The 13,711-nt window shown below is 46.4% G+C and overlaps 1 protein-coding gene across 3 annotated transcripts in view; it reads left to right on the top strand.

The window, feature by feature from the left end:
• Positions 1–13,711, top strand: part of Cand1 (Cullin-associated and neddylation-dissociated 1) — a 58,362-nt gene that overhangs the window by 31,161 nt on the left and 13,490 nt on the right. The window contains exons 15-25 of one of the 3 annotated variants that reach the window (XM_084602006.1): positions 176–309; positions 2,038–2,123; positions 3,431–3,545; positions 3,714–3,799; positions 4,020–4,178; positions 5,741–5,808; positions 5,913–6,007; positions 6,394–6,497; positions 6,632–6,699; positions 8,003–8,232; positions 9,805–9,998. In XM_084602006.1, coding sequence (XP_084458132.1) covers positions 176–309; positions 2,038–2,123; positions 3,431–3,545; positions 3,714–3,799; positions 4,020–4,178; positions 5,741–5,808; positions 5,913–6,007; positions 6,394–6,497; positions 6,632–6,699; positions 8,003–8,232; positions 9,805–9,998 — 1,339 coding nt within the window. Of the gene's footprint in view, positions 1–175; positions 310–2,037; positions 2,124–3,430; positions 3,546–3,713; positions 3,800–4,019; positions 4,179–5,740; positions 5,809–5,912; positions 6,008–6,393; positions 6,498–6,631; positions 6,700–8,002; positions 8,233–9,783; positions 9,999–13,711 lie in introns of all 3 variants that reach the window. The other 2 variants (XM_084602005.1, XM_084602004.1) reach the window with 2 other exon arrangements.

Here is a 13,711-nt window from a genome sequence, read left to right as displayed (position 1 = left end):
TAAGAAGTTTACAGGGATCAAGTGGATGCAGCTAGCACAGGACCGGGTGAATTGGAGTAATATGGGAGAGGCTTTTGCCCTGCAATGATATAATCCAACTGATAATGATGATGATGATTTTGCACGTTTATAGTGAACAGGATAGGGCCACTTCTTGGTGTTTTTTCTTAAACAGGTCGCCGCTGCACATAGATCTGAGTCCCGTGCTGTGCGAGTGCGTTCTCGCTCTGGCCACGTTTCTGCGCAAGAACCAGCGAGCCCTGAAGCTGGCATCTTTGACCCTGTTGGACACACTTGTTCGAAACTACAGTGAGTGTTCACTACTGTTTGCTTGTCTCCAAGGCCATTGTCATTGTGGTGGCTTGTGTACCGGACTTTTTTGCCTTCATCATACCTTTTTTTTGGAGTGTGCAATGACTTGGAATTCCGAATTTGAAAAGAATACAGTCGAACCCAGATATATCGAATTCGAAGGGGATCGCGAAATAGTTCGATATATTGATAATTCTATATACAGAAATCGGCTTGAGAAGCCGCTTGCGATCGTGAAAAATGATACCGTATTTGCCGCGTAATCAACCCACCTGCATCATGAACCCACCCTCGACTTCTGTTGCTGAGAATATGAAAAGAAAAAAAAAAACCGTTAGTCGGTGGCACATCCGCCCGTTTCGACTGCCGCATCCACAGCTCATTTATTGGCAGTGTGCTAAGATGCTGTGCAGCGATACCAACATGGCGTGTTTATCTTTTAACTATACTTTTTATGCTAGCTCCTGCGGTGGCGGGGAGCGAACTTGGCAGAGTGCCCGTGATGGCTTGATTGCACAAGCCTGGTTCGATTTTTCAAGCCGCACTTGGGGCGGGCAGAGTCCACTGCCACAAAATCATTGGAAAGTATGACAGCTGCAAATGCTAGTAGAAGCGAACAATGCCAAAAGCCGGTGTCATGATCGTAGCTGACTGCGTGCTTTCGTTTGTTCATAGATGCAGGGATGGACGACTCTCGCAAAAAAAAACTAATTGCCGCATTTTAACGTCTGCAACCGCGTTGATTCATAGATGCAAGGATGGACGACTCTCGCAAAAAAAGAAAAATTGACGCCTTTTAACGTTCGCAGCCCTCATAGCTAATGCTACGCTTCACGTTCAGCACGACAAGGATGGACAACTCTTGCAAAACAGAACAAAAACAAAAAGAAAAGAAAAATTTGCCACTTCCTAACGGGCGCAACTGCCATAGCTTGCACTATGCCACACTTTCAGCACCACGACAAGGATGGACGACTTTGCAAACAAAAAAAAAAACAAAAAAACTGCCTCTTCTTATTGTCCGCAGCCGCCATAGCTTACTCTACACCGCAAGTTTCGCGCGATGAAACAAGACGCGCATTACACGTTACTCGCCAAACACAGAGTTCACAATACACACTGGAGAAAACGTCCCCTGTTCTGTTTGCCACGGACCGAGTTGACTTGTCGGCGCATACGTAATGCGTGCAGCTGCGAGCGGAGACCGGGAAAGAGAAGGGAAGGGAAGAAAGCTTGGCAGAAGAATGGGCACACCCTTGCGCTTCGCTCTATCGGTTTGTTCCTCCTCTCCCAAACACCATGGCTGCATTGGCTGCGTCTACTCTGTACCGGCCGTTGTCTAACCGGTTCCCTTTCGTCCATTCACGCACATGGCTTGAAAATGTTAGCGCGGCAAACGATCACCGCAAATGTGCGCGCCTTTGGAGAAAGGGCGCGGCGCTTTTCTAGACCAGTCGTCGCCGAACTGTTCTCTCTCATTCCTTTTACATGGAGTTTTCAAGGGGATATTCCGTGAGTTCGATATAACCAAAGTTCGAGCTATCCGGGTTCGATTGTATTTATAAAGTAGAGGAAGCATTTTTTGTTTCACTTTTTACTGGTTGTCTTGGCCAAGATTGTGAACAGCAGCATTGGGGAAGGGAGGGATGAGCTATGCAACCACCATTGTTTACCATTGCCGCTATGACACTGTGACATTGACCAACTGTGTTCCCTTTCTCGTAGGTGCATGCCTATCTCAGGACATGGTGGCCACTGTTATGCAGGAGTTGCCAGCACTTATCAACGAAACAGACCTGCATATTTCTCAGGTGAGTAGAAACCGCTGTCAGCTTCTTTTTTATTATTATTATTTTTTATTATATATATATATATATATTTTTTTTTGATGTCAGTGACTTATCTTTCGGACTCTGTGCAAGCTGAAAAGTGTTCTAAATAGATGGTCTGAAAAACTTAAGAATAAGAAAGCAAAAAACCATCAGCCTTTTGAGAAAAGCTCTCCTACAAATTAGTGAGCTTCGCCATTACCTATGCTCCATTTGCAGTCAGTAATATTGGATTTTATTTAAGCCAGATTCGGGCTTCCGTCTTGTTCATGCCACCTTGCATCACCAGTACCAGATGGGGTTCAACCCACACTGGTGCTGCTTAAAGCAAGATGAAAGTCTGCAATGTCGTGAAGGCAGGAAAAGAGAATCCTCGGGAAGAAGCGAGAACGTCTGGCTGCTGTCCCAACCCCGCGTTCCCCCTTCTGTCCTGGGCTATGGACAGTGGTGTCTAAACCATAGCCGACACTACCACTCAGTGTTCCAATACGATCGCGCTATTTTGTAGCTGTCTTGATGGCAATGAAGACCTCGCATTAACTTGATTGGCAGTAGTGAAGATCAGTTAGCAAATCCTCTCCAAGCCATGCTGTCAGATTGATTTCCAAGGTGGTAGTTCTTAGTGGTGAAGGGTTAGTTTTTGTGACCGCTCTACCCACTCGCATCTGTTGGTTTGAAAAAAAAAAAAAAAAAAAAAACTTGCGGCCAAAAAAATGGCATATTCAATGATTATATTACAAACAGTCCAAAAAAAGAAAAAACGCTATAACAGGAAGGTGGATCAGACGGGGCTGCTCTTGTCTGGGAGTGTGCCTTTCCATTGTCTTCATTCTTCGTCGTTTTCTCGAGGTAAAAAAGTGAGCCAAATAGCTCGCTCAAATCAGACTTTGTGTGTACACAGTACTTCTGGAATGGAATGTCTGGAATGTCAGTCATGAAATATGATAAAACCCCACTGTTGCTTTTTGAATGAGATTGTGACAAAGATATACTGTGTTGTCTGCCAGTTTTTTTTGTTTGTTTGTTTGTTTTTATTTTTTGTTTTTTTTTTTGCAAATTTGCAAAGTTTTGAGGCTTTTTTTTTTATCTATGGTCGCTTTCGTGATCTTTGGCTTAGGTCGCTGTAGTTTGCTTCTGAGAAAACTGAACTGCACTGCAGTCTGTTTCACATAATCGGGCTTCATATTACCAACTTCTTTTTTACGCTACAGAGACCTGTTTGAAGTTGTTAGTTTAATCGTATGCTTGCAGCTACAATGTCTTTTGCACGGATATCCATGTATTTGCAGCTGACGCTCAACCTGCTGACGTCCATATCGAAGGTCCACCAGCAGTCCCTTTCGCTGGTGCCCCGTGCAATCCTGCCGGAGATCCTAGTCTTGGTGCGGTCGCCCCTCCTCCAAGGTGATGATGCGCTCACCCTTCTCTGGGTGCCCCGTGAGGTCTCCCACCTCCTTTACTTCATTTACTATTTAGCCTTTGTTATTGTGTTCTCTAGTGCTCGTGCCAACATTTAACCGAGCTAACCAAGGAAGAGCTCCAAGTCATTGTATTGCGGGCTTTATGTTCCAGGTGGTGCTCTGAATGCGATGCTGGAGTTCCTTCAGGCGCTTGTGTCCCTGAATCTGCCTGGCCTTGGCTTTAAAGAGCTGCTTCATGTGAGTAGAGAGACACTTGTGCTCACGTGTCGCCAGGCTCACAAAAGAAGCTGTGGGGGGACATGGTCTCGGTTCTCTCGAGGTTTCTTTCTTCTCCGAGATTAGTTAATGCGTGGGTCTTCAGTGCCGGCCTCTGTGCTGCAGTTTTAGTAGTTCCTGAAGAAGGGAGGATGGAAGGAGGAAGGCTGATGAAGGTGCTCCTTGTGTTTTGCTGGCACAGGAGGTGAGCGGCCCGGTGTACCAGGCGGGTGGTGCAGGTGCTGCCACCACCATCCACCGGCAGGCCTACCACTCCATGGCCAAGGCAGTGGCCGCGCTCACTCTGCAGTGCCCCCAGGAGGCGCTGCCTGTGGTGCAGAGGTTTCTGCATGACATCCAAGTGAGGAACTACTCCAAGCATTCCTCTGTGCACTCTGTGCGAAGCATAGTTAGTGTGATGACAAATGGCTACTCGGCACAGCCAGAGTCTTTCAATGCTCCTACTGGTCACGAAACTCCTCCGTAACACTATAGGAGAGGTTCATATACCGCCACTGAGCAGTTAAGGGCACCGTTCGAGGAGCTCAGCACTGTCATGACCGATCAGAAAGCATCGCCGCTGGTAATTAGAGTGCGAATTTCGACATCTCCTGTTATGCTTTGCAATGACATCATGTAACTCGTGCACGTGGAACCACGGCGAACACTTGTTGCGTACCAGGATGCCGTTCCGGCTACTAAGGCGCGACCAAGAAGGTCTCGTTTCGTTTCCCTGCTGTCAAGGAGGTGTCACAAAAAAAGGAGCGTGCAATACTGCGGGAAGAGACTGGTGACTTCACTTTGGTTTTAAACGTGTTTGCGAAGAGCACCTTCACACTGGCGACATCATTCGTGTCGAGGAATTCACTGTGAACGGCAACGTGGTATCACCGCAATGGGGAAGGCCAGTGCTCCGGCCTGGCGCTATCCCAAGAATTTTCGAAGCCCTTCCAAGCGATTTGACAAAGTCTAAACTGCGTAGGTAGTCACCAGTAGCTCGGAAACGGGAGAGACAGCGGTGGTCCCGAATTTAGTAAGCGCAGATGGAGCTGAGCTGGTGCAGTTTTACATTTTACGCAATGTAAACGGCGATATCTGTTTGTACATAGCTAGTAAGCAGCTGTAGCGCCGAGGTGCAGCCGTCGCCATCAGTGCATTCCTGGGAAAACATCGCGCACTCTCTCGAAGTGCAGAATCTTCTGCTTTATCCTTATGCACTCATTTCCCAATATCATGACATAATTGCAAAACAAGTGGCAGAAAAAAAGCTTGAAGCAGAGATCAAAATCAACACCACGGGAGCCGTAGCAGCCACGCACCGCAGCTGTGGGCAGGCCCAATCCATGCCCTTCAGTGCCCAGCTACACTTCTAGCGGCCAGCGCTGACCCTATATGAAACTTTGGTGGGAGTTTCGGGACCAGAAGGAGCATTGAAGGACTCTGGCACAGCATAGGGTGCGCTCTATTGTACAACATGAAATTGCAAAGGTTTGGGTAACTAGGGCTGCTGTGCTGCTAATTAAAAAAATGGCTATGGCAAGGTAATGTTTTTTGGAAGTGAATACTCTAGCCTGTGCCTTATGAGAGTGTCAGAGATCACCAGCTTGCAAAATTTTTGTGCAGCCTTGACTTGGGCAAGCTACACTTGCTTCGTGTTGGTCATTGTGCATTGCTTTTATAGTCTGAAGCCTGACGAACTATATTTGGGTCCAGTAATATTAGATAACTGGGAACATCGCACTATTTTCTATTCCTTTGACTGTGGTCCGTTTCTGTGGTTGTATGCATTTTCATGGACACATTTTATTTTGTGCACGTTTGTGTGCAGGTTTTACTTACTTTTACTTTGCAAGTCATGCCATGTATGCACAACTGCTGTGAGAAAACAAGCTTCAAATTGTGCTGTGTTGTTACCTTGTGCAGGCCAATCGCAGTGTGGATTCAATTCAGCTGTTTGCCCTTCTTGCCATAGGAGAAATTGGCCGGCATAAGTGAGTGTTTGCTGCTTCCTTTGTTTTCCATTGGGAAACTTCTGAGAGGTCTGTGTCCGTGGCTTATACGTGTACTATACACTGAACATTGTTTTACCTTGCAGAGACTTGAGCGGAGTTACAGACCTCAACTCTATACTTTTAGAAGCATTCTCATCGCAGAGTGAAGAAGTGAAGACGGCAGCATCATTTGCATTAGGTTTGTTGAATATCGGGCATATGCATTGCATACATTTGAACCTTGCTACCGGATGTGCCATTGGCAGTAGCAACATGGAGTAGCAGGCTATCATTTTTATTGTGTTGTTAATCAATTGTTCGAATAATGGTTTTTTTTTTTTTTTTTTTTTTCACACTTGGCTAGATCGCAGTTATATCTGTAATCATCTTTGGTGCTTTAAACGTGCCTTTGAAAATTCTGCATTTTGAATAGTCTAGATAATGGAATAGAACAAAGAACCGCACGAAAAGCATTACAAATGATACTAGTTGCTTTTATTACTTGCATTGATTGCATCTTATATTTGCATCAGGAGAGCTCTTCTGTCTTGTGAAGCTCTCCGCTGTGGAATTTGGTCTCTGCAGGTAGCGTGAGTGTAGGCAATTTGACGGAGTACCTGCCTTTCGTGCTGAAAGAAATTGGCGAGCAGCCCAGGCGGCAGTACCTTCTCCTTCACTCGCTCAAGGAGGTAAGCTTACTTTTGAGTGCTTTGGTGATGTCCAGTTGGTGAGGGATTTGTGGGACAGGTGCATGACTGAGATATCATTTTGCAATATCTTTAGAGAATTGTGTTTGTATTTCTCTTTCATTACCCTCTTGCAGATCATCAGCTGTCAGTCATCGAGCCCAGAGAGCATTCAGGCACTCGACCCTTTTATTGAGTCAATCTGGTTAGTATGCTGTGCAAGAACAGATTGCCACATTTTTGTGCGTGAAAATTGCTTATGTGCCGAGTATTCACCCCCTATTCTTGCTTATTTTTTTTTTTTTTGCATGTTTTTGTACTCGCACTTAGGGTGCATGGCTGCATTTTGTGAGTTAATGTTAAAATGTGGGGTATTGTTATTTTAAAAATAAATTTTTGCTTCAATAACATCTTTCATTGCTGGTGCATGTAATGAAGCATTCGGCATGCTGCTAGGTTGAAGAGCTTAAGGAACGATTCTTTAGCATTTTGTTTTCAGTGATTCTGGAGCTGGTAAAAGAAATGCAGAGCTTGTTGCCTTTAGATGCCAGCAAACATACAGCTCAGTAGTGGATTCATGAAACCAAAGGGTAGGGAACTTGTTTCAGCCTTGCTTTCTATTCCTGAATACATCTGAGGCGAAGAGAGCAGCTCTGTGAACAATTTGAAAAATGGCATAAAAAAATGCAGTATTGCTACAGAGAGTGCCTTACATCGAAGACGCATGGCTGCCTGTTATCCAATCGCTACAACTGGCTGCTGTAAGCAATTGTGCAAGTCTTGACTAATTCGCGCAATAAAGCTGGCCTTGCCATGTGTAATACACTGCCTCTGGTGGTGTCAACTCGGTTGAGGCTGCTCACAAGAATTGTACGGGATGTTTTTTTTTGAAAAAGCAAAGCGCTATAATTTTTTTTTTTTTAGTTTCGATTAGCTAGCATTGATGCTCAGGGTTGCTGATCTCGCATTAGGGAAAAGCTGCACAGGAGCAGTAGACAACATAAAAAGGGGCAAGCATTGCACATCACTATAAAGTAACTCACTGCGGTGTAATGCCATCTTTGCTCTGATGCTGTCTGGTTTCATTTAGTTCCATTTGGGTTTTCAATAGGGAATGCAGGAGGTCCACTATGGCGCGCTCTTTCTTTCAACTTCTGCATGTGAAAGTTGTTGGCTGTCTTATTGCAAAGAAATACCGGGTATGTTTACCGCCTTGGTCTTTGCATCAATGCATATCTTTGGGCTTCATGGTAGCAAAAAAAAAAAATCTGAACATCAAAAGAGGCAATGACAAGGAACTTTTATTCACCCCCACAAAGGTTCGGTTCTTCAGTGATACCCGAAGTTTCCCACTGCACGGCTGAAAAGCAAACCACGTGGCCTGAAGGCTTGTGCCTAGGGTTGTACATGTGCCCAGTTAGCTCTAGCAGTATGACAAGGGCAGTCTCTCCCAAGTGCTACGTACCTGTCCTGCCCGGCATCAAACTCCGCTTTGTGCCTGGATGCAGGTCGCTCCTGGTGCAGCACTGGGAGTGCCCCGAGGAGGGGGCACGCAATGTGGTTGCTGAGTGCCTGGGCAGGCTGGCGCTTGTGCGCCCTGCGCTCCTGGTGCCTCGTCTGGAGGCCTGTCTGGACAACCCCTCACCACTGGCCCGTGCCACCGTGGTGGCCGCTGCCAAGTGGGCCCTGGCTGAACGCTCGCCCAGCACCACACATACGGGCTCTGCTGCGTCTTCAGGTGGGGGCCTCCTTTTTCCTTTCTCTTTCTCTTTTCTCTTTTGCCTTTCTTTCGTTAGGCATTAGGAGCAGGTGTCCTATTAGTGTGTTGGAGAAAGAGACGAAAAAGGCACGGTACTTATTGCCAGATGTCCTACTTGCAGCCGAAAATTACGTTATAACCTGAATTTCGTTGCGTCGAGGTTGCTATGTTTTAGCTGCCCAAATGAAGTAACAGGTTCATGGAACACGGCTGGGAACTTAGATTATCAATTCATGAAGTAAGCAAGAAATTCTAGTAATAATAGCACTAACAGGGGTAAAGGATATTATTTTGTATATCAGGAGCAGATAGTGATAGCAAACGAGCACGAAAGCATAATCTTTCTCTGCATGTGCAAAGAGCTAGCGCAGTACCTAGTACTCAAAGCCGCCACCGAACTTGGCAGAGTGCCAGGCTTTGAGGGGAGTGCCTGCGGTACCGCTCATCCTGTTGCGTTGCGCAAGCATGGTTTTCAGTATGTTCATTCTCTTTATCGCTCAGAGATTGAGGTAGGCGCAGTCCCCACCACAAAATCATTGGAATGTGTGATAGCAGCAAGTGCCTTTTGAAGCGATGCTAAAAGCCCGGCAGAGTCATGATAGCAGCTGACCACGTGATTTCTTTGATGATTGATGGCTGGGATAGACGGATCGTAAAAAAAAAAAAGAAAGAATCTAAACTTTTCCCCGTATTGAACCCTCCCCTCAAACTCAAGTCTATTTTTCTTGAAAAAAAAAAAAAAAAAGTGGGTTCATTATGAGAGTAAATACGGTATATTTCCAGTCAGTTAGTGCTTTGTCATTCCCTTCCGACTGGCCAGCATGGCATGACGTGTTCTAAAACTTCTGCACGCGGGTTTTGCATGCATGCAACGGATGACGCGCAGCAGTACGTTCCTTCATCATTTTGCTTCACTCTCAAATTCCAGACTGCGGGCAAAATTGTGTGTCAGGAGTGAAGTTTTAGTTCTCATCAGATTGCCACGGTGGCTGTTGGTACTTGCATGCGTTGCGCAAGGGCTTTGTTAAATCGAAAGTGCGGCATTAAATTCATTAATTAGCGAAAAAAATAGATGGTTTTTAATGGGGCAGAGATTGTTACATCGTGAATTTCGTTATATCGAGGTTCGACTGTATACTGGCTGTGGCACCAGGTGCAGAGTGGGTGTGTCCCTTCAGTGGGGACAATTGGCATCCTAAGATGGGGAGTAGTAGTCGAGTGAGGTGCTTGGGTCTGTGATTTTTTTAGAATTTTGATGCGCTAGCCTCGATATGGAAGTTTAAGAGTTTGGGGCACGCTATACGCAACAGCCCATCTCCGGGTGCTCAGAGCTCTGGAGGCGGGAAACAAGGGAAATCAAATGGCCCCCTCCTGACGAACTGAAGCTTGCAGTGGCACATGAGTGCTAGCACTCTCTCTTTACGATGGGCAGGAGAATATGCAGATGTGGCACTTAGATCTTGCCGCTTCTTTCTAGGCTGAGCCTTTCGGTGTCTGCCTCTTTTCCTTCTCCCTCATGAATCCCTGCAGTGTTTGGTGTCATGACAGCAGGGACTCCGTCGGAGGCCTCGGCAGTGCTGCGGCCACGGCTGGCTCGCTTCTTGGGCGCTCTGGGAGACCCGGACCTTGGAGTGCGGCGGGTGGCGTTGCTGGCACTCAATTCCGCCGCTCACAACCGTCCACAGATGGTGCGCGACCTGCTTGACTCGTTGCTTCCGCAGCTGTACCAGGAGACCAAAGTGCGGGTGAGTGCTACACAGTGTCCCTTGAACCCTGAGAAAAGAAACGTGTGGTGAAGTAAACTCTTGGTAATGGAAACTGATTACTGTTGGCTGATTCAAAAAACGTTTCAGCACTTTGGTTGATTGGCTAATATTTTGAATGGTTTGTAAAGCTGCCTAATTTGTGCTGCAGTTTTGGTTGATTCAAACTTTTTCTTGCTCCAACGCCCCCAGCACACGAAAGAGCTGCAGGGGAGGCCAAATACGTCAAGCTTAGCAGTGCCGGATGTGGCTCAAGAGTGGGGCGGTGTCTAGGTCTAAATGGCGTAGTTTAGTTTTCCGAGCTTTGCTACCAACCCGGACCGATAGTGGCTAGTGGCAGCCCCTATCGCTCATCCAAGCCCACGCTGGCTGGCGCTTTTTTTTTTTTCTTCCTTGTGCTGGATGGAATTGCAAACCGTCATCACTGTCTCCCAGTTTTCACTCAAATGTTGATGACCATTGCCTATAGACACCAAATTTTGGTGGCATTTTTCTTCTATAAATGATGCGCAAGTCATTCCTGTACATCGATCTGCACTCGGCTTTCACCTACGACCGCTAAATAATATATAATTGAATTTTCTTCTCTCACCAGTTTGGTTTTCAGCAGCCAAGAGATGGCTGTGACGTCACAGTCAAGTCTTGACGCACGGCATGAAAAAAGAAAACTGCGATGTAGTCGCTGAATCTTCGCTTGTAGTAATTCCTGTTCTTGAGGAAGGCTGGCTTTACCATTAGAGTGAATTCAAACGAGACAGGAATAGTTATCGGTTTATTTTCATCTCTCACATAACCTAGACTTGACTTTGACGTCATAACCATCGCTCGGCCATTGAAGCCGAAACCGAAACAGGTAAGAAAAGAAATTTAATATAAATTAGTCATCACTCGTAGGCGAATATGACGCAGTGATCTGTGTACAATAATGTATTGGGCATCATTACAAAGGATTAAACACGAACTCAGAAATTAGGTGTCTGTACTCCTTCAAAGATTCGACCTTTGGATAATGCGAACATTTTTTCTTGTCCTTTGAGCTCCTGATTAACATGGTTTCACCACCGAATTATTGATTACTTTTGGTAGAGATGGCTTGTTGAGTAAATATATGATTCCTACCACTCGTATATTTTGTTGTGCTAATGCCTTTAGCTGCGTTTGCAACAGAAATAGTTCCAAAACTGTTTATATGTTCAGATATCCATGAAGCCATATTAATGTACATGTCTAATGATTTCTGATGGCTCGAATAAAAATCGCCAGTCCATTGCAGTTTAGATTTAGAGTCTAAGGTCGCTTGTTTTCTGTCTGTCTTGCTTAATTTGATAGTGTTGAGCACTGGTACTAAGAGGTCGTCTACTAACAAAGCTCTACATCAATCCTGCCAATCTTATTTCTTGTTCATGTGGTGGCTAGGGAGCTCCTGTGACAAGGATGCTATCAATGACTTCCCACAACTGTATGTGCTTCAATGAGGGCCTCTCTTCCAAAGCGCAGGAAGGGGGCGTGGCTGGAGAGTTAAAAGGGCAGCGGTGGAAGAGAGAGATGTGGAAGCGTAAGATGGAAAGTGAGGGCACAGCGGGTGCGCATTGGCTGATGCATAATTATGCCATGGTGAAATATGGTCGCGCAAACAAGATATGCATAGCTCACGCAGTTCTCAAGACGAGGTGACAGTTGGAAATGCTTGGCAAAGTTGGCAGAGCGCAAAGTTTTAGGTGGTCTTTGTTAGCTCTATCGTTGGGAGGTCAGAGTGCAATGAAACTGTGACTAGTTTCTGCATGTTTCAGAGGAGCTTGCTTTTGGACATTAATAAACAAAAAGTCCAACGCAAGATGACAGGTGATTATTTCAAGTGCAGTAGAAAAAGTAAGTTCTGTGCCATGTACAGTCGAACCCGGTTATATCGAACTCACGAAATATCCCCTTGAAAATCCCATGTAAAAGTATAGGAAAGCCGCGTCATATATCGAACTCAATTTCACCGGTCGTTCCATATATCGAACTTCGCACCACACACTGGAAAGTGTGCCTTCCCGAAAGAAGATCGCATTACCCTTGGCCGTTTGCCGCGTGACGTTTTCAAGCCACGCGCGGAATGAGAGGGGACAGTTCGGCGACGGCTGGTCTGGGCAGCGCCGCGCCCATTCCCCAAAGGCGCGCGCATTTGCAGTTGTCGTTTCCCGCGCGCCAACACATGACGTTTGCAAGCCATGTGCGTGGGCTTGCCCATTCTTTTTCTGAGCTATCTCTCTCCTTCAGCACGCACAACGCATGCGCCAAGCCAGCTCAGCCCGTTTTCAGACAGACGTCGGACGCTTTCTGCAGCGTCAGCGTGTGTTGCGAACTCTCTGCGTGCGGCAGCGCGGCGGCGGACGTGGCTATTGCGCCTGCAGATGTTAAGCGGCGGCAGTTTTTTTTTTTTTTTTTTTTTGCAAGTCATCCTTTCTTATCGTTGTGCTGTACGCGCGGCGTAGCGTAAGATATGGCGGCTGTGGACGTTAAGAAGCGGCAGGGATTTTTTTTTTTTTTTTTTAATTTGCGGGGATGTTTATATCTTTCTTTCTTTTTTTTATCGTTTATCCTTGCATGTATGAATCAGCGAAAGCACGCGGTCAGCTGCTGCTATCATGACGCCCGCCCCAAGCGCGGCGTGATAAATCGAACCAGGCTTGCGCAATCTAGCCATCACGGGCACTCTGCCAAGTTCGCTCCCCGCCACCGCAGGAGCTATCAAAAGATAAACGTGCCCCGACGTTATCGCTGAGCAGCATTTTGCCACGCTGCCAATGAGAACGGATTGACGCGCGCCATCGACATGCAAGCGAAAATGCTCGCGATTTCTGCCGCCGCAGCGACACAGAAACCTTTTTTTGAGCTGCCGCGGTGGCTCGAGCGCCGAGAGGGACGCAGTTCCAACAAGTTTGAAAATTTTCGCTCTGTCGCTGCCGCTCGTCGCTTGCATGTGAGCGAGCTGGCCTTAACGCTTTTTTTTTTTTATTTTTCAAATTCTCGGGTGCAAAAGTGGAGGGTGGGTTCATTATGCGAGTGGGTTGATTACGCGACAAATACGGTATCGTTTTTTCGCATCGTAAGTGCCGTCACAAGCCGATTTCTGTATATCGAATTATTGATATATCGAACTATTTCGCGATCCCCTTCGAGTTCGATATATCTGGGTTCGACTGTACAGAGTCTGTTCTGAAAGTAGGAGGACTGGTTTCTTTCCTGGGCGAACGGGTGGACGAAAGGCGGTCTGCGTGCTGCGCAGGATCGGTAAAAGTATATTAGGAATGCTGGGAAAAATCGGCAGTCTGCTCTCGGCCGCTAAAGAGCGTAGGTCGCTTGTACTGTGAATCCCTTTCGAAATGCATCGTTAGGAGAATCATGGAGCGTTTACTCGATCAGCGATACGCGATCAAATTTTGTGTAAAGCTTGGCAAAACGGGCAAAGAGACTCACAACATGATTAAGCAGGCCTACGGTAATGCTGCCATGGGTAGATCAGGTGTTTTTGAATGGCACAGGCGTGTTCCGAGAAGGTAGGGAAAGAGTGGAAGATGACGCTCTGGACGCCCTTCGACCAGCAAGACCAACGAAAATGTGTCGCGAGTGCAAAATGTACTGAACAGTGATCGTAGGATGAATATCAGAATGATTGCTGATAACTTGAGCATTCCTCGAACCCAAGTTTT

Source organism: Amblyomma maculatum, chromosome 4 (assembly GCF_055883805.1).
Source record: "Amblyomma maculatum isolate TAMU_Amacu chromosome 4, ASM5588380v1, whole genome shotgun sequence".
In the NCBI taxonomy this organism is placed as follows: domain Eukaryota; kingdom Metazoa; phylum Arthropoda; class Arachnida; order Ixodida; family Ixodidae; genus Amblyomma; species Amblyomma maculatum.
Note: the sequence above shows the minus strand (reverse complement) of the source record. Positions and strands in the feature narration are given on the sequence as shown.